This window comes from Chelonoidis abingdonii, chromosome 23 (assembly GCF_003597395.2).
Source record: "Chelonoidis abingdonii isolate Lonesome George chromosome 23, CheloAbing_2.0, whole genome shotgun sequence".
Taxonomy (NCBI): Eukaryota; Metazoa; Chordata; order Testudines; family Testudinidae; genus Chelonoidis; species Chelonoidis abingdonii.
This window is the reverse complement of record NC_133791.1, coordinates 9,306,480-9,333,573: the sequence shown is the minus strand read 5'-3', so window position 1 is coordinate 9,333,573 and position 27,094 is coordinate 9,306,480. Positions and strand designations below refer to the sequence as shown.

General features: G+C 49.5%; 2 protein-coding genes across 4 annotated transcripts in view; one reads left to right on the top strand and one right to left on the bottom strand.

Annotated features, from left to right (window-relative positions):
• Positions 1-24,225, bottom strand: part of NOC2L (NOC2 like nucleolar associated transcriptional repressor) — an 81,626-nt gene extending 57,401 nt beyond the window's left edge. Inside the window, exons 1-11 of one of the 3 annotated variants that reach the window (XM_032779957.2) lie at positions 24,175-24,225; positions 22,218-22,397; positions 19,376-19,553; positions 18,338-18,448; positions 16,609-16,729; positions 15,193-15,283; positions 13,299-13,377; positions 10,969-11,079; positions 9,262-9,375; positions 8,282-8,470; positions 4,594-4,733 (exon numbers count right to left, since the gene is read on the bottom strand). In XM_032779957.2, the coding sequence (XP_032635848.1) occupies positions 4,594-4,733; positions 8,282-8,470; positions 9,262-9,375; positions 10,969-11,079; positions 13,299-13,377; positions 15,193-15,283; positions 16,609-16,729; positions 18,338-18,448; positions 19,376-19,553; positions 22,218-22,397; positions 24,175-24,194 (1,334 nt within the window). In that variant the 5' untranslated portion in view covers positions 24,195-24,225. Of the gene's footprint in view, positions 1-4,593; positions 4,734-8,281; positions 8,471-9,261; positions 9,376-10,968; positions 11,080-13,298; positions 13,378-15,192; positions 15,284-16,608; positions 16,730-18,337; positions 18,449-19,323; positions 19,349-19,375; positions 19,554-22,217; positions 22,398-24,174 lie in introns of those variants that run through there. The other 2 variants (XM_032779959.2, XM_075060203.1) reach the window with 2 other exon arrangements.
• A 2,069-nt stretch (positions 24,226-26,294) lies between these two features.
• Positions 26,295-27,094, top strand: part of KLHL17 (kelch like family member 17) — a 35,938-nt gene continuing 35,138 nt past the window's right edge. Inside the window, exon 1 of the mRNA XM_032779961.2 lies at positions 26,295-26,399. The gene's annotated coding sequence lies outside the window, so the exon portion shown is untranslated. The remainder of the gene's footprint in view (positions 26,400-27,094) is intronic.

The following is a 27,094-nucleotide window of genomic DNA, read 5'->3' as shown; positions in this document are numbered from 1 at the left end:
GCAGAGTTAGGAAAGTACATACCTACAGCTACAACAGCGCTAACCAGCGTCGGCCACACGTAGAGAGCATGTAGCAGGTTGCATCCACACAGCAAAGTGTAGCGCAAGTGAAAGGCTCTGGCAGAGGGGAGGTAACAGGGAAAGGCTCCTTCCCTGCTACTGGAGTCTTTCCCTGGGGCTGGGGAAGGCTCCAATGGCAGCACATAATGCTGCTAAGAGCAGTGTAGACGGGGAAGTGTGGCTTAGGTGAGTAGGTTATGTACTCGCATTCATACCCACACCCACGTCTAAGCCATGCTTCACCAGCTACCCTGAGATTTATACCCATGGAGGCTGGGCTATGCACGTACGTGGTCTATAGGCTGCTGAAAGCATCATCCAGGGTAGATGTACCTTATCTGTAGTTGAATCTGGGTTTGATTCATGACTCTGCCACTGATTCCCAGTGTGACCTTAGGCCAGTGACTCCATCTTTTCGACCCTTGAGGGGGGCATTTAGGGAACTGGGGTAAAAATCTATCTGGGGATTGGTCCTGCTTTGAGCAGGGGGGTGGACTAGATACCTCCTGAGGTCCCTTCCAACCCTGATAATCTATGATTCTATCTCTCTGTGGGGAGGGCAATCCTTCCTTCCTCCCACCCTGGGTCTGTCTTGTCTGGTTACCCTGTAAGCTCTTTAGGGCAGGAACCATTTCCTATTTTATATCTGTACAGTGCCCTGCACAACTGGGCCTTGATCTCATTTGGGCCCTGCAGTCTCCACTACTTCATAATAATAATAATGTCAACTGATTACCCCACCTTGCTGAACTCACAGATGCTCAGATTTAAGAGAGATCCCCAGATGAACTGCAAAAAGCAGTGGGGCAAATCTATCGCTGGTGTGATTCCTCTGATGTCAGCAGAGTTGCATCAGGGTTGAATTTGGCCCGTTATGCCTGTCTGCTGGAAGTAGGCAAATAATCACCATGCACCCCAAGTTCTCCCATCACACAACCGGGTTTCTCGTTGGCATGCAAATAAAAAAAAAAGATCAGAGGCTAATTGCACTGAGAAGCTCCTAAGTCAACAAGGCTTCAATCCCCCTATGACAGCAGCTGAGCTCTGAGATGCAGTAATGAACGGATCCATTCAGGTGTTTGCGCATGGATAGCTCTCTCTTCTCCAGGGAAATAAAAAGAGATATATCACCTTTGGGAATAAAAACCCAGTGCCATAACAACGCTGCCTCCTGCTATGGCTGCTCTGCCCGGGACAAGGTGTGCAAATAAATAAGAGGCTGTTTGCACCTCAAGACGCACAAGCAAACTACACGCAGACAATCAGAACAAGAAGGCCCCACACCAGGGTATTGAAACCCCGTGGCTCTCAATTCACCTTCTCCCTTTCTGCAGGGGTGCTAGAAGCTTATTTCTGTAATGGTATAGCCGAGAGCGCGTCTGCATTTCCACACGAGCCCTCCCAGGCACTGCATTGTTTTTAACGTGTTTATTTCCCGCACTGGATTTTTGTCTACAAGCTGACTTGTGGGACACAGTTCTCAGTGAAACAAGGCCACGAGGCATCAGGGTCGATAAGCTCTGCTAGACTGGCCTGGGCCAGTAAGCGGATGCAGGCACAGTGTTGTGGGAAGGGCTGTCAGTGACAATCTTTCCTTCAAGTCAATAAAAAAAAAAAAGTGCCACTGCCCAAGCTAAGGGCCGCTGTGCTCCTGGCGGAACACTTCTGCAGAGAGAAAAATGAGGTCTTATCTTCTCACGCACCCCGAGGGTCCCAGGTCTCTCTTTACACATGAAAAGGGGGCAGCACTGCAATCAGACCCAGACACCACGGTTAACCCTTGTCATTAGACTATGCTGCCTCCAAGTCCACTGTCCTTTCAACAGTACTAAGAAAGGGATCACCCAAAATGGCTTATCCAATACCTCTAGAGAATCAGGGCCTGGATAAGAAGAGTTTCAGATTCAAGAGGAGGCTGGAGAGCCATCGGTCTTGGATGGTTTAGACACAACAAATCCTGCATCTGGGTAGGGGGTTAGACTAGCTGACCCTTGCGGTCCCTTCTAACTCTGTGGTTCTAAGGAACAGGCTCATCAAGGGGTTGGCTGTGTTCTCCGTGTCCTGTTTGAAGTGGCTGTGCGCTCTCATGCTGCTGCTGGGTTCGACCCCAGAAGTGGCTGCATTTCAGCAGTGGATGATGTGACCACAACATAGAATTTATGGTCCTGATCCAATCAGCGCCCATAGAAGCCGATGGAATGACTCCCACTGACTTCTATCGGGCTTCTCCCTCAATGAAGGGAACAGCACAGCTGCAGTGCCGGGGTCTAGACATTATCCTTAGAGAGGCAGCAGCAGCCAGGGCTTACGTCCCATAGCAGGACTTCAGCACGTACCTAGCGTTGATGCTATTAAGGGGACATTATGTTGTTCAAAAAGGAACCCTTCGGATAAGGCACGACACCAAGAGCCCATCTGCCCTGGTGGAAATTAAAGACATCAGCTGTTCCCGCCACCACACAATGCCCTCTTCTCCTAGAAAATGGCTCTAATGCCCGACCCTGTGTGAGCTGCTGTAAGCCCGTAAGCACTTTCTCTTCTGCTTCTGAAGTCTCTGCACTAACACTGCTTTGCAGCGTGTCTGGGGTGTATGAAAAAGTACGAACATAAACACAACACAATGCTGGGAAAATGCAATTCTCATTACCCTCCACTGTCTACAGCCCTCTCCGAGAAGCTGGACAAGAGAATAACTTTCCCCATCCATTTTGCTAGCTACTATTTAGCAAACATTGCTTCCACCTTCCTGCCGAGGCTCTGATGCAGGGAGAAACCAAGCTAGCTCCATTTCAATTACCTCAATTTCCTGTCTACAAGCATCTCTGCTGATCCAGCAAGATTGGGCACAGAGCTGGGACTTGCAATTGTTAGCTGCTGCTGCAGTGCAAGAGGTGTGGGGAGCTTGGGTTAGGGAACGCAGTCTAGCAGGCTGGTCCTCTAGGTGGAGCCTCAGCTTGCCAAGTGGTTTCAATGGTAGCGGAAGGTGCTGCGCACCTCACAAACGGCATAGGAGATCTTACAGAATTGGGCTCCAGGTTGCCAGAGACACATGCCACAGTACAGACCAGCAGCAGCAGCAATACCTCCCAGCTCTTATACTGTGCTTTTCATCAGTGCATCTCAGAGCACTTGACACATACGGTCAGTATCATGATCCCCATCTGGCACAGTGAGGGGAAGCAATTTGCCCAAGCTCACCCAGCAGGGAAGTTGCAGAGCCAGGAACAGAACCCAGGTCTTCTGAGCCCTGGTCCAACGCTCTATCCACTAGGCTACTTTGCCCATATTGCGCGTGGGGGGCTGGGGGAGGGTAAGGACTATCCATACAAGAGCCTGCTGTAGTATGGGGATCGTTTTACAAGAGAAGAGGCAAAGGTAAGTTCCAGAAGTGAAAGGGGCTCACGAAGCTCCAGGTCGCAGGCTAGCCCATTACAAAGAACAGGATGGAGCCAAACTCCTACTCACTCCCTGCTCAGGTTAAAAAGACGCAGGCTGGACTAAGGCCCAGGTTACTCATTTCAATAAGGGACTGGGCTGCTTTGGTTTCTTTTCCAATGAGAAATCACAACAGGTCTACGAACACAGGCACTCGGTGGGAAGTGCAGAGGTGCTGGTACCAGCTGTTCTGTTCGCTGTCACGGCTTGGGATTCCGCTATGACCACAGGTGCCCCAATGTGAACCCCAAGGTGAGATGCTCCCCCTGGCTCTGCCACTGCAAATCACAGGTTTCCTTGCCAGCAGTGAAGTGTTTGCAGAGCTGTTCTGATGGTTGTTGGATTGGCGCTAAGGCCAAGCACAGGCCAGGCCTGGCTCAGCAGAGGTGCGTGGGTACTTCTGAAAGCAAAGTGGCTGCATTTCTCTGGAGGCTTTTTAAATGTCAACTGCTAGCGGAGAAGCGACTGTGCAAGTGCTTCTGGTAAACAGGTCCAAAAAGTGCCTCTAATACTGAGGCCACCCAATCCTCCCTGTCTGCTACATGTCACCTTCCCCTGCCCCCTGTCCTGAAGCTGCTTGCTAACCTAATAAATAATACTAACAATAATACCTAGCTCATAGATAGCACTTTGCATCAGACGATCTCAAAATGCTTTACAAAGGAAGAATTATTATGCCCATTTTACAGATGGGGAAACCAAGGCAGAGAGCAGTGAAGTGACTTACCCAAGATCCCCCAGCAAACCAGTGGCTGAGCCCAGAACAGAACTCTGGTCTCCTGAGTCCCAGGACAGTGCTTTAGCCACTTGGCCACAGATGTGGTTGTACCAATGATCTCAGTTAATGGACATAAAAGTAGCTTGATAAAGCCTCATAGTAAGTTCAAGCAACATGGCAGCAAGTGATTTCTATAAATCACAGCTCACGAGAGCAGCCCTCCAGTATGCAACAGGCCAGTCCCCTACAGCAAAGGGTTAAAATCTATTTACACCCTCCTGCCCATCCCCTATGTGACTATATGGCCCACATCTGTCAGATGGGAAACCAGAGCCAAGTGTTTTATAAGGGTAGGGGGATAACTATCCATGCCTACTTACTTAATGCAGCCAATGATGACCTGGGTCAGAGGGTAAATTAACGGCTCCATGATCTCGCTGGGGTAGATGGTGCTCAGGACCCGACACCAGAAGTACAGGCAGTGGATGTACTGCCAGTTGTAAACAGACTGGTAGTTCTCCTACAGAAAAAAAAAAAGGCACACACACTTGGAAAAGGAATGGCTGAGACAGGAGTTGAATCTACTTTCTGTAGTAACTTTGTATTCTAGAGGCAGTGGGGTTTAGTGGAAGGAGCGCACAACCGGGAACCAGGGACTCTTGCATTCTAACCCTGGTTCTGGCCGCGACTAGTTACTTTACACTGGGAAGATGGGGGGCTATGCTGTTAAGGCACTAATCCAGATTCAGGAGGACAGGGTGGTTAGAGGTTTGCATGATACTTTGGAAATGCTAAGTACTGCCCTAGGTGTGCTGTTCCTCATGTCATTTATCTGCAGCGATGCTTCACAAGTGGAGCTCTGTCTCCTTAACATCTCAGCCCACAGCATCCGGAGGGGCAGGGCTGCTGCATATGGGCCTTTCCCGTCCACGGGCTAACAGGGACAAACCCTGATCTCCCATGGGCAGCCAGGCGGGGAGATCCTTCTTCTACAACTGAGCTGACTCCCTTCCTGGTCCATGCACACTGGAGGGAAGAAAAATGAACCTCTAAAAAGGTACAGGGCAGAACCAGCTTCCCCCAGCAACTGTCCTCTAAGGTTCCCGCTGAACCCACCGCCCGTACAAAGTGACCTGCAGAACCAATATGATCTCATTTCCCCAGGCAAAGCAGGACACAGGGCCCAGCTGCTGCCACTAGGGGGCTCTGATTCTTCCTTCAATCACATTAAAACAGAACCTCCATCGCTCAGACACCACAAGGACGGGCAGCACTTTAGAGCCCCAGGGAGCGTTACTGCTATTTATTTTGAAGACATGCCGATGTGCACTCACTATCAAAGAGAGCTTCACGCCACCATAACCAGTCTGTCCAGCACACCCACCTCCCACGAGTTTACAGACCCAATTACAAGGGGACAACACAATAGCGGGTTCCTCTTACAGAGCCGAGGGAAACACAAAAAAGCAGGGCCAAGAGCGAGCTTTCAACTCTATTTCTAGGTCCAGCCTGCATATCTCCCAAGCTCCACCTTCCTAGTTACTAGACAGACCACCACAAGAGGCCAGTTGGCTAATTAATACATGCAGTGTCGCTGCAGTCCCAGATCACCCAGGCTGGCTCAGCCTGCCCAAGTGGTATTGCAAAGACCAGCCCAACTCTCTGCCCAAGAGTCAGGTGTCTTTTCTAGTTTCAAAATAAACTTGGGAAGTGCCTCCCCTCCCTGCCTGGTTCTGAGCAGCCCGGAACACCAGGAAAAATAAAAACCCTCCATGAAAGAGCTATTCCCAGCCGGTATATCCCACCCAGCCAGAAGAACCAGATAAAGTCCATGAGGACGCCAGTTCTCGGGGGACTTCTCAGCCAGAGGCTGCAGACCCAAGAAGCTCAGAGTTTGGAAAAAAATCCCAGCTGCTGGCAGCTTCCACAGCTGCTCCTAGTGAGGGGCCTTTGGCTCCAAATTCTTCTCACCAAATGAGTTTTGTTCATTTGCCAGCTAACGGGGCCAAACTCCGATGACTACGGCTCAGCTCCTCTTACGTGTGCTTGAGCAGGGTGTGCATGGAGCGGACAGTGGACTGCCTGCTTGCAGCATGCCTGAATTACACACAAGCCCAGCACCTTATGGTAGGGCTTAGGTAAACATTCCCCCTTCAGTTGGGTCGCACTCCCATCTATGCGTTAAGGTCAGCCGATGGCTTCTGTAAGCGCTCGGTGCTCATTTCACACTAATTGACTTGTTGTTGGGATTTGGGCATATCGGTCGTGCCGCTGTAATTTAATCTCTCCCTCCATCCCCGCTTTCAAACCCCTACTGGGAAACCAGCTGGATTTGGGGACTGTCTGGTCCAGGGCTGAAGGTGTAGGAAGCCAATACAATCCAATTAGGGCCATATGCACAGGCCCAGACCTTGCTTATCTCGGCTGGGTTTATCCCTGTGTCTGAGCATCTAGGAGATTTAATGGTAACCAATCCTGTATTGCATGGGAGCAACCGAACTACCAATCCGCAAGGGTTTGTTTTCTCAAACCCCAGTAAGGATGGGATTAGCAACCTGACAGCATAGGCAAGTCAGACTGGACATGGCCCAAATCAGGCCTGCTTCAGAGGGACTTAGCTGCTTGCCTCAATGAAACATCAGAAACGGCCTGGGCAGGTGACACGGGCTGATGGGGAGACGCGCCAGGCAGACACCGCAGTTGGAAAGAGCCACAAATAATGGGTGGTTTATAATCTTCTTTGCTCTGGGTTTTGCTAAGCACCCAAAATGTTAAATTTCACATATATGGGAGGGTGAAGGAGAGAGATGCCCAGGGTGAGAGACAGAGAACATCTGCCAGGATCTACATAGCTTGGGAAGAGAGAACTACCTTGCCAGTATTTGCTCTCCACCTCCTTGCTACAAAACCCAAACAGCGACACAGTCGGAAGCATTTATCCTCCCATGAGCAGCTGGCAGAACTCCGGGTCTCTCTTTCCTTTGGCAGAACAGCCACCAGCTGGCTCCTTAGTGCATCACAAAACAGGCTGGTCCCCTTTTGACTTGTCTGCCTGTTTCGTGGAACATGTGCCTACCAAGCCCAATGCTACCGAAATCCCACCGGCCCTACCTTCCCCTGAATTCTCCAAAGATGTCCCCCCACGTGCCAGCTGACTTCCTCCATGTACTCCAGTGGGGTCCCCAACACGCACCAGTCAGTGCTCTCCCAGGGGTGCTGGAATAATTTGTATAGTGGAGGTGCTGAGCCATTGCCTCAAACTGTAAATCTTGTATATAATGGAAATCATTTCAAGCTAGGGGGTGCAGTAGCACCCCCTCCACCCCTAGTTCCAGCACCTATGGGCTCTCCCAAATACCGCATCAGAGGCTCCAGGGAAGGCATTTCCTGGGAGTGACACCAGATCACAAAGTAAATCATCCACCCACCCCCTACGAACTCCAAGCTTCCCCAGTGCCAGTAGGCAGTCTCTCTCAGAGAGAGAATCGAGATCCTGTCTCCATTTACACAATGCCATTCAACCCCAAAGAGACTGAAGCACTTCGCAAAACACACACGGGCAAGTCACATCTTGCTGGACTGGGCTGGAACAGGCTAGGCAGGTGCACAACTTCCCAGCAGTCTGGAGTGGGGCGTACCGAGTGGGAAGAGGTATTAGCCAAGGATGCTGGGGCAAACTCCTACTTTAAAGCTCTATGCTGAGCAGACTGACCCTCGTTTTAAAGGTCTCATCTACACAGCGTTCCACCCACTTCCTGGTGCCGGGCCTGGAGCACAGCTTGCCTAAAAAAACGAGATGCCCTTGCTCAGGGTCAAGCTTGAGGCTCCAGGGTGAACAGGCATTTTAGCCACAATGCTCCAACAGGACAATCCGCTCCCTTCACTGACCACGTCTCCAGACTGTCGCGACCAGCAGCACTGAAACAGGGATCGGGATTTTTCCCCCCCGTTTCACCATGCACAAGGCCACACATCAATCTGAGTTAAGCCGACATCAGGGTTATGTAACATCAGCTTGCAAAGCTCCCCACATGGACTTCGTTCCCCAAGCTGGGGTTTGGAACCTACCTTCTTCTTCAGGGTCATGGCACTGCGCAGGTGAATGGCGAGCTGGCGAATGTAGATGAAGGCATGCTGGTAAGACACCTGAGTGTCCAGGGCGTACATCTCTGTCAGGGTGCGCTGCATGAAGTTGATCAAAGGGAGGACGTTGGGGGAGGTGAACCTGGAGTTCTTCACGTAGGAGATGTACATTTGCTGCAGGAAGAGGCAAAGCACGAACCGAGGAGTCAGAATGAAAATCCGGGCAGGGAAGGAGCGCCCTCCAACAACCCTCAGCCAACAACCCGGCACCACCTGGCTTCCACCACCTCCGTGCTCGAGACAGGGGCCAAACTGAGCGCTGTGGCAACTGAAGCCCTCTGCTTAGCCGCGCCATAGGCAGAGCAAGCCTCCTCATGGTGCCCCTGCCAGCGAGCCTCATGCCTGACCCGTTCAGGTGAGAGGGAACCTCACACTGGGGTCTCCCCAGCACAAAAGGACAGTGTCAGCTGTGGGGGGTGCTTTGTGCGACGTGGACGTTTGGCGGAAACCAAACTCTCTTCACTCAGTTGGTCAATGGCCTCGTGACCGTCACACACAGCTGCCGGGGGCGCAGAGTGTTTTCCGACTGCAGGCAGCTGCACATGTCATCCACAGCCTCTGCTCAGCACCTACATTGCCACCCACGCCCTAAGACACTTGCATGTCTGTGTGTCTACATGCCCTCGGAGACAGAGCAGCAGCATAGCCCCAGCACACAGAGGTAGGCCACATGGCTTACCAGACGGTGCACTGGGCTGGGACTTAGGAGACCTGGCTTCTACTCTCAGCTCTGCCACTGGCCTGCTGGGTGACCTTAGGCAACTCACTTTACCGCCCAGTGCCTCAGTTTCCCATTTGCAAAATGGAAATAATGCGCCTGGCCTCCTTTGCAAAGCACACAGAGATCTGCAGATGTTAACAGGTACGTATTACTGTTATATTATCAGAGCACACCCCGACATTACCTTGAGCATGGGGTTCAAGTACAGCTCCTTTTTATGGCGGCAGATCTTGTTCAGTACCAGGAAGGCCAGCACTCTCACCGTTTCTTCGCCCGTGCTCCACAGACGGATGGCTTGCTAAAGAGGAAAGGATGGAGAGAGGCCCAGGTAAGCAAAAGGACAGGATCCCATCCCATCAACAAAGAGGCCAGAGCTTTCCCTGACTCTTCGTTTCAGAGAGACAGAGGGGACGGGCAGGTTGTACAGCAGTCAGCTCAGCACTTGCAGCCATCCCATCCCCACAGCCTGGCCGTAAGCCACCTCCACGTTACGCGCCAGGATCAACATCATCACACACACCTGTCTGCTAACGTGCTCAGCACCACTGAAAGTCAGGCCATCAGACGTGGGGGCCTTCACGTGGACTTCAACGCCTAGATTAGGCACCTACATTTGAAGTTTAACTCAACTTCCCCCCAGGCGTTTCCTGACCAAGCTAAGAGCCTCTCTTCTAGCTACAAGCAGCTCTCTGTGTTGCACAGCACTCTGCCAACCCCATCAGAAGGAAGTCATCTGCTTGTCGTATCACTTTATACAAAGCACACCCAACACAAGGCCAGAGCCAACCAGACTACGGTTCCTGGAAAGCAAATGCTCTCCGAATACTTACTTCTCAATCCCTTCCCTGGCCTTAACGAATAGACAGGTGCCCAACACACAATACAGAGGCTTATGAGACAGGATTTTGCTGTACCACCTCAGATCACTGGCTTTTCAAGGTCCAGTACTGAGATGCAGGCTGTGGCTAACGGCACTGGACTAGAACTCAAGAGACCTGAACTCAATTCCTGTCTCTACCAGACTCCCTGGGGCAAGTCATTTAATCTTGGAATCTGTGCTCCCCATTTGTCAAATGGAAATGATCTAGTTTAGTTTGATTGCAAGCTCTTTGGGGCAGGGATTCTCTCTAATTAACCATCTGGTACATGTGATCATGGTTGAGGCCTCCAGAACACACATAATTGTAAGTATCCCGTCTCTCACAGCAGCTCAGAGAAGCAAAAATTCCCCTGCAGAACCTGATCAATTGTGCAGAACAGAAAATTCCTCCCTGACAGTGCGAGAGGCCTTGAAACAAGCAATTTAAATTACCCTTATCTCAGCATGCAGCACCAGACATCACTGGCCATATGTGTCTCCAGCTCAGCTCGCCTGCCGCACAGTCACACCTCTCTGATTTAACGCTCCCGTTGCCCTTTTGCCCACACGCCACCACTCCTCCCGCTTTGTGTGTCTCACACTCAGCAATTGTGACTAAGTCACTGCACAAATATTCCACCCCCAAACCTCCAGAGGAAAACGCTATCGCACATACACAGACACCAATTACTCTTGAGGCGATTAGGAAAACTGCTTCACTGTAACATCCCCACGTCTCTCCGGAACAGGTACCGCTCCCACATGACATGCTGTGGGGATTCATGGCCACATGCAGACGGATCCAAGCCCCCGCTGAACTCGGCGGAAGGGTGATGGCTGGCACCCAACGATGACAAATGGAGGCCTGGGTGCTTAACGGAAGAACGGCCCAGGAAAGCAACAGGAAACTGAGCTCAGGGCCCCAGACACTGTTCTGGCAGGGTCTCCAACCCCATATGGCCAATACCACCTGAGATGCACACAGAGGTCTCACTTCTCTCTAAATTAAGCTTCCATGATTCTGCGCCTTACCTTGAGCAGCATGCGACACTGCTTTGGGAACGACAAGAAATAAGGTACTATGGCATTGATGTGATGAAGCACAGCAGCTCCAACAGAAGCTTCCGTTAAACAAGACAGGAGCTACAAGGGGGAGGCAGAAAGATGGCGGTCAGACGCCCGGTTCCCACCAACTCCTTCCATTCCCATTAGCTCCAAACGTTTCCTGGGGGCCAGGCGTGCTGCAGCTTAACCCGCACTCTGGGGTTCGGGCTACCATAAGCCACGCCCAAAAGAACTTGGGAGCGAATCCAGGAGCCGGGTCAGCACAGTGGGAAATTAGCTGCTTTTAGGGACCTGGCTAGGAGGGTCTCGCCACACTTGGCTAGGGAGCCTTAGGGAAGGCAAGACACTATCTCCGATTGGGGTGGCGGGGGGGGGGGGGGCGGCAGAAGGCTTGGCCAGGAACACTGTTGAGAATGCCTTTGCCTATACGAGGCCAAGGCCAGTCAACATGGGTCCTGGGCCGTGGAAGTGGCAGTGATCCAGTGATTTACAGGCTTTCCCCAGCAGTCCTCTGGCAGAGAGCAGAGGCACTAGCACAGGGGTGGGCAAACTTTTTGGCCTGAGGGCCACATCAGGGTATGGAAATTGTATGGCGGGCAATGAATGCTCACAAAATTGGGGGTAGGGGGGTGTAGGAGGGGGTGAGGGCTCTGGCTGGGGGTGCAGGATCTGGGTTGGGGCTAGAAATGAGGAGTTCAGGGGGTGGGATGTGTGTGTGTGGGCTCTGGGGTGGGGCTGGGGGTCTTGGGGTACAAGAGGGGGCTCTGGGCTGGGATCGAGGGGTTCGGAGGGTGGGAGGGGGATCAGGGCACCACGGGGGGGAGGGCCCTCAGGGGTGCTGGCTCCAGGCAGCACTTACCATGAAGCATGTCTCCCCCTCCAGCTTCGAGGCACAGCCAGACAGCCAATGGAAGCTGCGAGGCTGGCACCTGGGGACGGGGCAGCACGCAGAGCCGCCTTGCCACACCTCCACGTACTACGTAGGAGCCAGAAGGAGGTCATGCCGGCTGCTTCTTGGAAGCCGTACGGAGCGAGGCAAGACTCCAATCCTGCTCCCCAGCTGGAGTGCCGGAGAGGGGCAAACATCCGACACCATTCCCCAGCAAGAGCTGAGGGCCAGATTAAATGCCCTGATGGGCCGAATGTGGCCCATGGACTGTAGTTTGCCCACCCCACAGCTAGACCATTCCCAACAGCTCATTGTCTAACCTGTTCTTAAAACCCTCCAATGACGGAGATTCCACACCCTTCCTAGGCAATTTGATCCAGTGCTTAACTCCCTAATGTCCAACCTAAACTGCCCTTGCTGCAATTTAAGCCCATTGCTTCTTGTTCTATAAGCTTGAAACTTCTTAACACCACCACCTAGCTTTTATCTACAGCTTTTAATTGTTAGCTCTCCAAAGGAGGGGGGGGGGGGGCGCAGGGGAATAATTACCGCCATCTTACAGATGCCTTTTTCTGTTCTATTGAAATCCTAAGTGAGCTTGCTTGCAGTAAGCACTACCCCTTGAGTAAAAGGTTTTGCTGCTCCGGAACGCTTTTCTGCTGAATCATTTTGCTGGCTTATGCCCTGGAAGGGTGTCAGCGCTTTCACTTTGTTTACCTGCTTTCCCTTCCCTCAAAAGCCCCACCACTGCCTTGGAGACTGAACAATTTATGCTGTCTTATTGGGTTTTTTTAAAAGTCCAATTCTCTCTCATTTGGGGGTACACAATGAAACAGTCTGTTGGCTTTCCTATGTCTTCCCCAAAAATCTTGATCTAGGAGGAGAGGAACCCAGTTTTATAAACACACGTGGACCATCCCTGGAAAACTGGACACTAGAAACACAGCACGGGTGGGATCCTCTAATAAAGTTGCAGCAGAATTATAGTTGGTGAGGCTGGGATATGGCACCTGAGAAACATAACTTTTCTTGCAGGTTTCACTGTAGGAAAAGGAGCATCAATTATGAAGCCAACAAAACAGCGCTGCTAGGACACAGGAGCAGGCCCAGCACCTGAAACGACTTTAACCTGATGAGATTTTGAGCTGAGCATAGGGCTGGTGTGACCCGAGAACTGCCTCCCCAAAGGAAGCTAAGTTTGTGAAATAAAAGCAATTAATGCCACTAACATAGTCAACGGGCTCATTTGTGTTTAAGTGTCATCTTTAAAGGGACTGTTAGCTAGAAGCAAGCAGTGTATCTCCCTTGATCCTAGACACACAACCCCAAAATACAAACCTGCTTCCCAAGAGAAACCCAGCGGTGCCCAGGACAACACTGTCCTAACAGACATGCTGCAGGTCTTTACCTGGATGGTGCAGCTCAGGTACATCTTGATGTCCAGCCTCAGCTTGCCCCAGAGAGGGCTGGTAGAGGGCAGCATCATCCTAGAAACGAGCAGGGAGATAACACAAGCTGAGTGGGAGTTGCTTTTTAGTTCAGAGCTAAAAGTGACAATGAATCACTACACTATGGAAACTCCCAGGAAACCAGCATCTTCCACAAGGCGAGGAGAGGGGGCGTAAAAGCGTTACAATCTCATTATAAAAGGAGTAAGGCTGTGTCATGCAAAGGGTGCCCCAGGCCTGCACGACATTACTCCAGGGCAGAAGGGGAAGCTCCCCCGCATCCCTCTCCATCTGGCTACCAGAACGGATGCTGAAACGGAGTGGGGGCGTCTGGCATTCAGCCCCATTTGCCTTCTGTTCAGGCATCCTGGGGCCAGGGCTTAAAAATAGGACTGATCTGTATTGCAAGACGGCTAGAGTTACATGGATTATGACGTACGATTATGGGTGGCCTAGCCAGCGTGGGGAAGAAAGCACAGATCTCACTTGTGCCACTCATGAGCTCATGCCCACACGCACTAATAACTGCAGGGCTGAGTGTTTGCCAAGCAAACCTACCACGGACTTCACATAGAGTTTGCATCAGTAAGGACTGCAAGGAGGAAAGGGGGAACTATTCTCTGCAATCAGCAATATATTGCTATCTCAGAGCAACAGCACAAGGAATTGAGACTTGTGCTTTGCCACCAATGCCAACAGGAAATTCAGAGTTGACCTCAACCCCCATCCCGTACCTAACCAGGCCAAACAGGGACATTAGCAATAATTGCATTAAAACCTGCCTAGGATGCCTAAGCGCTTTTCACTCTTACACAGCCATTACTCTATCCGCCGTGCTAGTGCGACCACCTCTGGAGTGGAACACTCCTGCTACATAACACTACATAAGATTGTAGGGCAGAAAGAGAAGAGAAAAAAAAAAAACTGTATGCAGCTGAAATCGCAGTGAAGATTCTGGTAAATGAAGAACACAGATACCTAGGTGGAATATGGCCAGGATAGAGAGACTAACATCTTCCACAGAGTTCTTGGGGATCTTTTAACAGGTGGTCAGAGCTTTACTTCCAGCACCACTGTGCTTACCCATCATCCTGGTCCAGGGTGGACTCAGAGCTAAGAATGGTACCTAGCCTCCAGCAGCCCTGGATGACCCTTGGAGGTCACCCCTCCAAGTACTGCTCCAGCCCAACCCTGCTTATCTTGGATCAATACACGATCCTAGCCCAAGGCAGTCTGGCAGCCAACCAGAATTCCAGTGAACAAAACTGGGCCCATGAGTCAGAAATTCCCCCATCTCTAATGAAGGCTCTAGTCAGATCAGATGACAGCATGGAGGAATGCAACACAGCTTCTGGACTGATGCCTACATTTAGGAAGAAGGGATTAATTGTACCCTCACTAGCCCAGCTGCACGCTGCTATTCCCCATTCCACCCATTAGCTAACGCTGACCAGGTCAAACCTGGAAGCTCTGCTCTCAACCCACCATGATCTGGGGCCTGGCACATCTGCAGCAGTAAACATCGAAAGTAGTAGGGTGAATCACTACCAAGTCATATCTCAAGGGCAAGCAGGTCAGTCACAAACCATTTTTCTCTTCACTCCAAATAAAAATGTCACATCCTTCAGAATTCCCCGGAGCAGGAGGAAAAGGTTCACGGTGGACACTTCCTGCACTGGGGAATTCAGAAGGATCGAGGCTCAAGGATAAGAAGCCCATAGGCACGGACAAACGTTTTTTCCACTACACAGGAAGAGCTGCATCCCTGCCAATTATTCCACCTGCATGCCCAAGCCTCAGTGCTGGGAAAGGCCCAGATGACACTTATCTGCAGTGCAACTGCATTGAACTTACTTTGATTTGTCTTTCAGCACCTTCACCTGAAGCAGTTTCTGCAGGCAGCCAAAGAGATCCCGAATGCAGAAGGACACCAGGGCATTGAACACTGAACCAAAAAAGAACATGTCAGTAAAATACTTACAACTGGTTTCCTATTCACTTCCCGGTCCCCTTGCTAACCTGGAACAGAACTCTCACCAGTGAGCTCAGAACAGGACCTAGACTAGATCAGGGCTGCTGGGCGGGGAGGAGGGAGGAGTGGGGCAATTTGCCCCAGGCCCCACAGGGGCCCCCATGAGAATATAGTATTCTATAGTATTGCAACTTTTTTTCAATGGAAGGGGCCCCCAAAATTGTTTTGCCCCAGGCCCCCTGAATCCTCTGGGCAGCCCTGGGCTAGATAGGTTTGGGGGTCTTTCACAGGTTTGCATGTATCAGTCTATTCTCTCTCCACCCATTCCCACTCAGCAATTCCTTCCTGAAGAGTAAGACTCCTTAGAGTGTAAGCTCTTTGGACAGGGACCCCTGTGCGCATGAGGTCCCTCTCTTGGTGCAGAGTCTAGTGCACTGGGACCCTAGTCCATGACTGGAGCTTCTAGGCACTACTGCGATACAAAGAACAATATGAGGCAAAAAAACAAGAATTACATGTTTTGGTGGTTGTTTTTTAAAGTAACATCATTGGACAGCACCTCGGTACTACGTAGTTTACTGAATTAGAAAACCAAGGTTTGTCTGGAAGGGAAGCCATATTGAGTGGCTGCAGTGTTCCCCACATGGGCACTACAGAGTGGAGAGAGGACACCCTCAATCGCTTCTGAAATGCAGCAACGATCCAGGGCTGAGTCTAAGCAGGGTGCATTAAGAAGCTTTTCCAGCAGCTACATTTCTCAAAAAAAAAAAAAAACACACACACCAAACACATATGCAACAACTAAATTTCAAGGGGACGGATGCACGCGAGTTGGGACAATTCTTTCATACTTCAAATAAATAAATATTAGCACTGCAAGGGAAGAATCAGCAGTTGACTCTAAGTCACAATTTTAGTCATCAGCATAGCAGCACATGGAGCTGTTAGATAAGGCTACTTTTGCCGACACCCCTCAGTGCTGTATCTGGTCTGCCAGAACAATATTAGCTGAAATCCTGATGCTTCAGGACCCCCTTCCGGAACAGGCACTATACAAGGTGGGGCTGTCCCCGCGTAGATCCTGTCTCATCTGGAGGAGTTATGCTGTTAAACTCAAAGCCACGAGAGATGCATGGAACTAGGATGAAGCTCATTTTCATTTCTACTGATTTTATTTTCTCATTTTCTCCTGACAGGTCTTGAATGGGCACCCACCTCCTCACCAGGCCCTTATCCCATGCCACCTGCCCCCTACGAAACAAGTCTAGACAGCCTCTAGCCCGGACAAAAGCTCTCACCGGCACTGTCAGTGACTTTGAATTTGCTGGGATCGGCCCCACCGTCTTCTCCTTTGGTAGTTGCCACAGATGCTTTAAAGGTCTGAGTGATTTCATGGAAGAGTCTGGGTGTTAGTTGCTTCTGAGAGAGAAATAAAGAAATGTTAGCAATAAAGGAAGGGGAGAACGGAGGCTGCTGTTCTCCTTCATTAATAATCACCCCTCATTATGCGCTTTTCATTGCTAGATCTCAAAGTGCTTCACAGAAGCAGGGAAGAATGAGTATCCCCTTTATACAGCTGGAGACTAAGGCATAGGACGGGGGAGAAATGACTTTCCACATTACATAGTATTCTAAATGCTATTAAAAAAATCTGCAGGAGGTAGAGCACTGGGCAGAAAACCTGGGGAATCAAGAACAGATGTGCGACTTCACTCGCTCTGTGACCTCATGTGAAACACTGGAGTCTCATTGGCCTCTTAACACAGCCCACAAACTGAAGCTGAGAAACTCTGGTCAAGCCAGTAACCGTGCAGGCTCCAGTGTCACACCTATACAAGCCAGATGCTTCATCTGCACATCACACGGTTGGCAGAACAGTCTTGCTCAGCCTGATCATTCTATCATGCTGTTCTGTGCACAATTTTCTGGGTGAACAGATGCTACTGAGGTGGACCAGCACCAAATTTCTCTCTCTCACACCTGACACACACAGCTTTACCCTGGAGATCACCACCACAGGAGATTATCAGCCTCTCCAGAACATGGGCTCCAACAGCCCTTCAGCCACAGATTCTAGACCAGATGATCCAAAAAAAGAATAGATCGGGACTCCAGATTTCTGGGGATTATAGCCACAGCCTAGGGGAGGAAACCTATCAAGCAGGGTGTTTACACTACTCAGAAAACGCTCAGAGACTGAGAGAAGCCTGTCCCCAAAGCATACAATCAATGGAACTCTGTAGGAATGTCTACACCCTGCAGCTGGGAGCGAGCCTCCAAGCCAAGGAACAGACACACGCTAGCTCAGCTCAAGCTAGCACGCTAAATATAACAGTGTGGACACAGCAGCACAGGCAGCATGGGCTAGGGGCACAGCCAGAGGGCCATGCCCTGAAGAGGACACCACGGTCTGGGAGCGAGGCAAGTCCCCAGAGACAGCAGAGAAGCAGCGACAGAGAGAGGCACACCACAAAAGGAGGGCGCAGAGCTAATTCCCAGAGCAACCAGCAGGAGGTGCCACAGCGGTGAACACAAGCTGTTACAAGGACAAACAAGAGATGATGCAGTTAAAGCAGTACAACCTCCCTGCCCGCCCCATATTGGCATAAAAGTGCCTAGGGGAAGAGGCATAAGCGATACTGGTATAACTGCAGCTGTAGGGAGGCTGCATCAGTTTAACCATTTCAATAAAACAGGACATCACTGTACTGTACAAATCCTGTGCGGAGAGCAGACTTGAAGAGAACATTTGTGCTTTTAACTAGCAGCGACAGGAACCAAACACAGACCAAGAGGCAGCAAGGCATAGACATTTTACCCACTTCACCTCCCAGCTGGCAGGCCCAGTGCACAGCAGGAGGTGCCTGGGCCATCTCCCTGATGCCTAGGGTAAATGTGTTTTTAAAAAGCAAGGATTTCAGCGCTGTGCTGGCGGAAGGCCTTTCAATCGGGCCCAAGCCCTCAGTATTTGCTGATGCACGGACACAGGCCAGCGCAACACACACACACGGTGGCCCCATCTCTCACCTCTGCAGACTGTTTCCATTGTTCCACCATCTTCAAGGTCACGATGATAAAGTCAACTTTCTTCCGCTTGACCATTTCCTCCTCCTCCTCCTCCTCTTCGTCACTTGCTTCCTATAATGGTCAGAGACACCCCCAGGGTGATGCTGGGTTTGCAGATCAGTCTCCATTTCCCCTACCCACCACAGCCCCTTGAAAGGAAAACCAACCAAGTGGCTAGAGTGGCTGACAGGTCAGGCCATGTCTATACTATGGGCCGATTGTACCTGTGATTGTAAGTTAGTAGTATAGGCGCAGACAGAAGGGGTGTTTCTGCCACTGTAGGAACACTGCCTCTCCCAGGACCTAACTGCATCCACACCAGGCATTAGGTGTGAAAAATCCACACCCCTCAAGTGCTGTAGCTACAACACCCTAAGTTAAGTGTAGCCCAGGCCTCGGAGGCAGTGGATTCTACTCCTGTCTCTGTCACTAGCAATGCGTTCGACTCAGAGGCAGTAAGAACAAAGCCACCTACGAAGGCAAACAGACGTTAACCCCAGAAAGAGCTCCCAGCCTTACGCAGGCACATGTGACATACAGGACAGTTCAAATACCCGAGTGTGTGCAGAAATTTACAGCGCCTAGCACAGCGGGGTCCTGGTCCACAACGAGGGCTCCTAAGAGCTATGGGAATAAAATAAATAAATAGGAAAAGGGGGCCGTCTGGAGCGATTTGGAGGAGTTTAAGGGCGCTCTGCACATGGGAAGTGGGAGATTCTTCCAGTGTGTGGGGGAAAGTGCATAAAGCCTAGGGAATGTGGAACAGACTGCTGGAAATGCTAGATGACTGTATTATTAAATCCACAACTGGTTTCCAGGCCACCAGCCCTAACTGCCTGCAAACCTCTGAGGAGACACTTCCCTCCTGCTCTGTATTATCACACACCAGAAGCAAATTCAGCCCTTGCACTCAAACTCGCAAGCAATAGTTATGCCATGAAGGTAACCTATTTTAAAGGCGCCTAGGATACTTCTCCATGCTCCAGGCGAACCCAGTACCTCCAGCGTTTCAGGCAACGTGTGCAGACCCTTCTCCTCCTCATCAGAGCCATCCGAGTCATCAAAGTTCAGCAGGGAACGGTCGTTTTCTTGCAAGAACTTGTAAAATTCAGGATCTCGTTCCTTCAGCCGTGAGAGCTGGTCTTTGTGCTCGGTTGCCTTTCCTTTCTTCATTTTCCTGATAGAATCATAGATTATTAAGGTTGGAAGGGACCTCAGGAGATCATCTAGTCCAACTCCCTGCTCAAAGCATGGAGGGGGATCAGAAGAATTAAGACCTGGTTATTTATTCAGAGTGGAAAGTAAGTTAGGAATTGTACAAGCAAATGAATCTAAGCTGTTCACAAAAGCCCTGACTCTAAAATGTACATGCTTAAATGCTGTCATAAGTAAGGTTGGCTTCCCTGAATGAGGGCCACAATGCATGGGATTCTGGGAATCTTTCGTTGCTTGCTTTGGGAGAAAACCCATTAGATTTAGTTAATATAAGTGGTCATTCACATCTTTTGCTGACATCCTTTGTTCAGGAAGGTGCTTCCAAACTGCACAAGGAAGCTAAAAAAGCTGTCTTTGGAATCTGCCAGGGAACACATCACTTTGGAAACTTTGCAAAAAGATACAGGCCATAAGATCATATCACCTTATAATACAACCCAGGTGTGACACTCTGTACCTCAGGGGAGCACCCTACACCCTCAGGTTCATCTTTATAAAATGATGTTGTGGTATCCAATGCAAAGCTTGTCATGTCGGGTGTCTTTGGAAGGCTTGTGAAAACACTGAGCATGGTTGTTATAGTAATTGTTACAGTGATGTTACAAGTTATAATTTCATGTATATAGTTATGAAACTGAACATGTATCCTCATGGCTGAAAGCAAGCCCAGGCAAAAACTCTCTAAGAACAGAGAGGCAGTTCACACCTCATCAGGGCAGGTATGGGACAAACCCAGCCCAGTCTCACAGGAATAAAGGTCGCTGGCCTAGGCAGCAACAAAAGAATTTGTTAGGCTCTCCAGGGAGTCACCCCTCTTCCTTTAGTCAACATGGAACTGCGATGAGGTAAAGCTTACCAGACTCTGAAGGGGGAAGAGGGGGGGAAGAAAAGATAAAAGGGAGAGACATTTGCCATGTGCACTCTCTCCCCCGCACACCTATGTCTACAGACACCACATACTGATCAAAGGGGAGAGCCTGGCTGAAGAGCAGCCAGCCAGCCTATGGTGAGAAGAATCTAAGTTTGTAAGGACATTGAAAGTGTTAAGATCAGCTTAGATCGCGTTTTGCTTTTATTTCATTTGAACAAATAAAACTTATAATGCTTTGACATATAATCACTTAAAATCTCTCTTTATAGTTAATAAGTCTGTTTATTCTACCTGAAGCAGTGTGTTTGGTTTGAAATGTGTCAGAGACTCCCCTTGGGATAACAAGCCTGGTACATATCAATTTCTTTGTTAAACTGACAGACTCATATAAGCTTGCAGTGGGTGTAACTGGACACTGCAAGACAGAGGTTCCTAGGGTTGTGTCTGGGACCGGAGAGATTGGCTAGTGTCATTCAGTTGCACAATCCAAGGAGCACCTGACGTGCTGGAGGCTGTGCGTGAACAGTCCAGGGGTGGGAGGTTCTCACAGCAGAGCAGGGTAAGGCTGGCTCTCAGAGTTAAGGACTGGAGTTACCTAGCAGATCACTGGTCTGGATAACACCAGAGGGGAATGTCACACCAGGTAAAAACATCTTTTTTAAAAATTGTTGTGGGGAAAACAATTTGTGAAATGTGACATTTAAAAACAACTTAAATAAATTCCAGCAACTTTTCAGTGAAAAGTGAGTACGACGACAATCTGATCTTAGCTAGCTCTAGTTCTACAACCCCCCTGACATTCTGCTAATGGAGAGGCAATGTTCTAGGGTGCCAGTGAGAACAGCCAAAAGTCCATGCCAGATTTTCCAACCAAGTTTAAAGATCCATTAATTCTACACATAGTACCAAGCCTGGGGGCCCAGCAACAGCAGTTGCTCCCTAATCCAGTTCAGATTTGTAGCATAAACAGGACTTTACTGCGTCCCTCAGCCAGGTTACAATCCCAGGACATGTACCCACCAATTAGGGGATATGCTTAAAACATGGCTAGATCCTGTCCACGCTTAAAGCTAGAACAAACCAATTTAGGAAAATCAGTTCAGGGGTCAAGGATGTTGTCACTGAGCCTCTGGATTCTATTACTATTGTTGTGTAGATGGACACAAAGAACTGCTTCAGCATGGATTAAACAAAGCTCTGTGTAAATTGGAGCAGAGGGTTTTGGGGCTGAGTGCTTTCGGCTTTGCCACCAGTCTGCTGGGTGACCCTAGGCAAGTCACACCTCTCTGTGCCTCAATTTGCCCACTCGTACAATAGGGACAATGCTACTGGCCTCTTCTGAAAAGCACTTTGAGATCTACTGATGAAGACGGCTGTGTAAGAGCTAGATATTATTGTTTTTATATTGGGGACAAAGCACCAGTATCTCAGGCTTTTTTAAGATGATGTGCTTAGAACTGACAAACTTTTTAAGTTGGGTCAGTGGAGTGGAAGAATCATAGAATATCAAGGTTGGAAGGGACCTCAGAAGGTATCTAGTCCAACCCCCTGCTCAAAGCAGGACCAATTCCCAACTAAATCATCCCAGCCAGGGCTTTGTCAAGCCTGACCTTAAAAACCTCTAAGAAATGAGATTCCACCACCTCCCTAGGTAACCCATTCCAGTGCTTCACCACCCTCTTAGTGAAAAAGTTTTTCCTAATATACCTTAAATGACTGTTCACATTTCCTCAATCAACAAGGAGCCACACTTACTTTTCTGCAGTTTTAACTTTGAGTGGCCTCTTCTTCTTTCCTCCTGCCTGCCCATTCTGGCTTTGTTTCCCGTTAGCAGGCTCTTCCACAAGCGCTGATGTCTCCTCATTTGAGTCACCATCATCTTCTGACTCAAATCCGGAAGTTAAAAATTCATCAACACTCAATTCCGCCAGTTTTCTAGTTCCAGAGGGAGAAGAGAAGAAAGGGGGGAAGAGGGAGGAAGGGAAGAGGATTCAGGGTTTTAAATTAAATTGATTTGATGCTCATATCATACAGCACTCATATCATACAGCATATCATATGCCCATTCCCACCCTGCAACCAAAAAAAGAATGTGTATTCAGCATAATCCGAAGTATTTACCAGAGAAAAACAGCCATCTCAATAGTTAGTTAATGTAAGATCTCAGCATCCCAAATTTTACTCATGCAGTGGGTTCACAGGCTTCATCTGGCCTATTCATAAAGGTTGCAAAATATCTGACCCAAGTAAAGATACAGTCCCTTTAGTTTAGGAGATGTGTGTTTCTGAACAGTAGCAGAGCAGACATTCCCAATAAATCACCTTTTGTTGAAACTGCAGTACAGTTACAAGGTCTGACTTTACCTGATCCAGTAGGTACAAGGTTACACACAAAACACAGTGCTTTACACCCCAGAAATCATTTAGAGAGTGCAGGAAGCTCTTACGACACCAAAGACCACCTGCTTTCTGTTTTGCAGCTCGCCAAAAGCTATTTAATTTAAAGCCTTCCCATGTCTTACTTCAACCAGGAGGAGGAATAATAAGATGAATAGCCTGTTGACTTAATAACTAGTTTATAACAGCACACTTTAAAAAAAGTTAACTGCACAAGTCTCTTTTGCAGCCCATGTCACATGCTGTTTTGCAAAATGAGCCAGAAATACTGTAACTCCTTAAGGATGAGAAAGGATAAATATCTTTCTAATTGCTGCTCACTTTTCAGGGGACATCACCTTAAGAAATTCTGGTTTGAAGAGAGGCGATTGGATACAAATACAAATTTAAACTTCCACGTACTGTGTTTGTACAGGTCCTGGCCCTGATCTGTGACTGGTGCCCCAGGGCCCTATCACAATAGATATTATTATTGCTAATAATTTATGCCAGTGTGCAATATTTATAAGCGGTGCCCCCAGCTCCAGGCTCTCAGTGACCCCTGCCCAGAAGCAAATAAAACCTGCTATCCACATTGCGCCTTTCACCCCAAACCTCTTACTAACTGATACAGAAATCTCAGCTGGATCCTGATCTGAGCACCCACAAACTGCAGGGATGGTTCCCATCCAACTCCAAGTTTTGCAGTTAGGCCCTTAGGGGGCTTCATCTGGCCCCCCAGCTCTGGACACCCCTTCCTTGGCCCAAAGCCTAGCTAGAAACCACCTATAAATGCAAACATCACTCTTCCACTCCCCCAACACAGTCCCTTTCCCATACACCTCCCCCCATTCTGAGCCCACCCTACACCGCCTACGGGGGCAGTGAAGGGGGGGGTCTCCCTTATGGGGCACCCTTCCCCCAATGTCCCCTCCCCAGAGGGGAGTCCCTGGTTGGTGCAGCGTGCAAACTCCCTTAGGGTCAGAACAGCTAGAGAGAAGCCCCTCCCCCAGCCTAGCCAGTGCAGGTACTAGCCCATGGGGGGGGGGGGGCTAAGCAGGAATATTTTGGAAGCCCCCCCAGCCAGTGCGGGTGCTAGCCCATGGGGGGGGCTAAGCAGGAATATTTTGGAAGCCCCCCCAACACATACTAATAATTAATCCCCCTGCAGCTGCTCGGGGCCCTAAACAACCCCTCGGCTCATGCCCAGCGCTGGCTCTCAGCCCTCCCCCAGCAGAGCCAGCGCAAGCTGAACCCCCCGCGCACGTGCCTGCGACCTCTGGGCCCCGCGCCTCCAGCTGGGAGCCGAGCGCGCCCGCCCGCGCGCCGCACTCACCTCCTGCCTCCAGCCGCCATGGCGCTGCAACGTGCGACCCGGGGCCCGGCCTCTCCCACAATGCAGCGGCCAAGGGGGAGGATTGATTCCTTGGCTCACGAAGGTGAGCGTACAGAATAAATCACGCGGTAGGGCGGATGAAAGCAGCTGCGGTTGCACTCTAGGAGTCGGGGGTGGGGGGAAGCTTTCTCTCGCTCTCTGTTAAGCTCAAGAGGAACAACAGAAGGACCATATTGGGTCAGATCAATGCACCATCTGGCCCAGTGTCCTGTCTTCTGACAGCGGTCGGGGCCAGATGCTTTAGAGAGAATGAACAGAACCGGGAATTTTTTCAGTGATCCATCCTCCGTCATCCACTCCCAGCTTCTGGCCGACAATCAGGCCAGGTCTATGCTAGGAAATTAAGTCAGTAGATCTATGTCGCTCAGGCATGTGAAAAATCCACATCCCTTGGCAAGGCAGGTAAATTGGCCCTAGTGTAGACAGCGCTATGTCCATGGGAGGGCTTCTCCCATTAAGTCTCTTATGGAGGTGGAGTATCTATGCTGATGGCAGCATCTTCACCGGTGCAGTGTTTTTAGTGTAGATGTGTGCTAAGAGACTTTGAGACAACAAGAGCATGGGGTTGCCTCCCCGACTATCTTGGCTAATTGCCATTGATGGACCTCTCCGCCACAGAACAAGGACTGATTGAAACTGGAGATATGCTTGCTTTTTGAGCTCTGAGTTTCTTTGCTGATATAGTGTCAAGTATCAGGGGGTAGCCGTGTTAGTCTGTATCCACAAAAACAACAAGGAGTCCGGTGGCACCTTAAAGACTAACAGATTTATTATGCCCAAATAAATCTGTTAGACTTTAAGGTGCCACTGGACTCCTTGTTGTTTCTACTGATATAGAGATGAGATTTCAGTCTTAAACAGTAAACACCAAACCTTGAAGCACATTGCTTTTTAAAGATATCAGGCGGTAGGCTGGATTTGCATAAGTGACTAGTGATTTAGGGTGTGTAGGTGCCCAGCCTGAAACTCCTCCTAAGGGCCTGGTGGTCAGCACTCTCTGAAAATCAGGCCTCTTTAAAGTGCCTCAAATTGGGCACCCAAGTAACAAATTACTTTGGAAAATGTTGACTTGATCTTTATAGAACTCTCTCTCTATGATATCTCTGGGTATCAATCACCATATCTGCACAAAGAGATCTATTCTATTCTATTCTACATAGTTTCTTACACACTGAGCAACTTTCGCTCACATGCGGTTCCTTCTCTCTCTTACCCTCTACCTAGGGGGAGAATAGTGCTCAATGGAGTGTTTTGTTTTGGTAGGAAGGTGGGTTTTTTAAAAGTGCTCAGAGCAAACATATTTCAAGATTGAATATTTATAATTTAATACCAAACTACTATCTATCTCACACTTTCTACAACACATATAGTTTAATATTTAATGTATGTTCTTGACTATTAACATTTCTCTAACACACCTATTTTGTAATGCTGACATCTATTTCCCTCTGTATTTACAGACATATATAAAGATTGCAATACTGCAAGAACTTACTCATATTAATCCTTAGGCAGCAATTCAGGTGAGTCTGTTGGATTAATGGGGGTCTGCAGAAGTCTATCCTCCTTGGGGCGTTACAGACAAATTGCATTCCTGTGGAGGAAGGTTCCAATGATGTTGGATCCATATTACAGGTTGCTTTTTGGCGTTTTGTTTTTAAGTACTTCCCTCATTGTGAAGGGGAATGTGATGTCTCTGTTACAATGGGACACTTTCAAATCTCACCTCTTTGTTAAAAGAATCGCCCTCATCCAACCTGTTCCCAGTTTGCCTGCCCTGATATTAATTATTTTAGAAGATTTTTTTTCTTTAAAGAACTTGCCACTTTTCTATTAGGATTTTTAAGAACGCTGACCGACGTCTCCAACACAGCAATGAAAGGGAAGAGTTGGAGCTAGACCATACAGCCCTGCTATATAGGGTTGCAATTCAGGAGCAGGCGGCGACTTTACACGGAAAGAGCTGTTATTGCTCTAGACACAGCTTAGAAAGGTGCACTAGGGAGAAAAGGAAGCCCCTTTGTGACATAGGCAAAGGGGAGGGTGAAGGGGGGATTTGAACCCATGAACTAAATGCAACTATGGCTTAGCTAAGTCATTTGGATACCGTCCTGTCTGAACAAGTCAGCGTTGCTAGCTCCTAGTGCCCCACAACTTTCACTTGGGTGAGTGTGATCTGGGAAAGGGTCTTTATTATTTTTTGCACGGAAGGGGAGCGAGACATTGGGGACTGAGCAATGGGGAGAGAGATTTAAGGTGGACTCCCTGCAGAGCCACACATCCTTGTTGCAGTCTCTTGTCTTCATCATGCACGCAGCCTGTGTCCTGTGATTAACTCCTTTTGCAGGGTGATGCGGAATAGTGCAGTGCAACCCCCCTGTCTGCTATGATTCCCCTCTTTCCCAGTCCCCCATTATCTTGCCTTGCAACATAGCCGGACCATCAATCACTTTTGCAGACCGTTGTTTCTCTGATGCTGGAGCAGCTGCGGCTGTGGGATAAGCTTCAGCCAAGGCAAGGGCTGGTGTGGAGCCTGCAAGGCTGAGGTCTGGATGGCGAGGCGGACGGACAGACCCTGATTTCTTGCTAATCTGCATGTTATCGAACGAGCGGCTCTGCTTGGCGGGGTTATTTCAGGTGACTTCCTTGTGGAGCGCTGCAGCTTTCAGACCTGGCGTGGTTCAAATCGGGACTTGCCGGATTTTAAGTCCTGTGTATATTGAATATATTGCATGTTTGCAAAAGCCTTGAAGCGAGCCGGGGGGAGGGTCAAGAGCAGTTTAAAATTCCCCTGTCCCCTCACCCAGACTCCAGTGGCTAAAAGCCTGCAGTACTGCACCCTCCTGGAAACCGGCTTTTT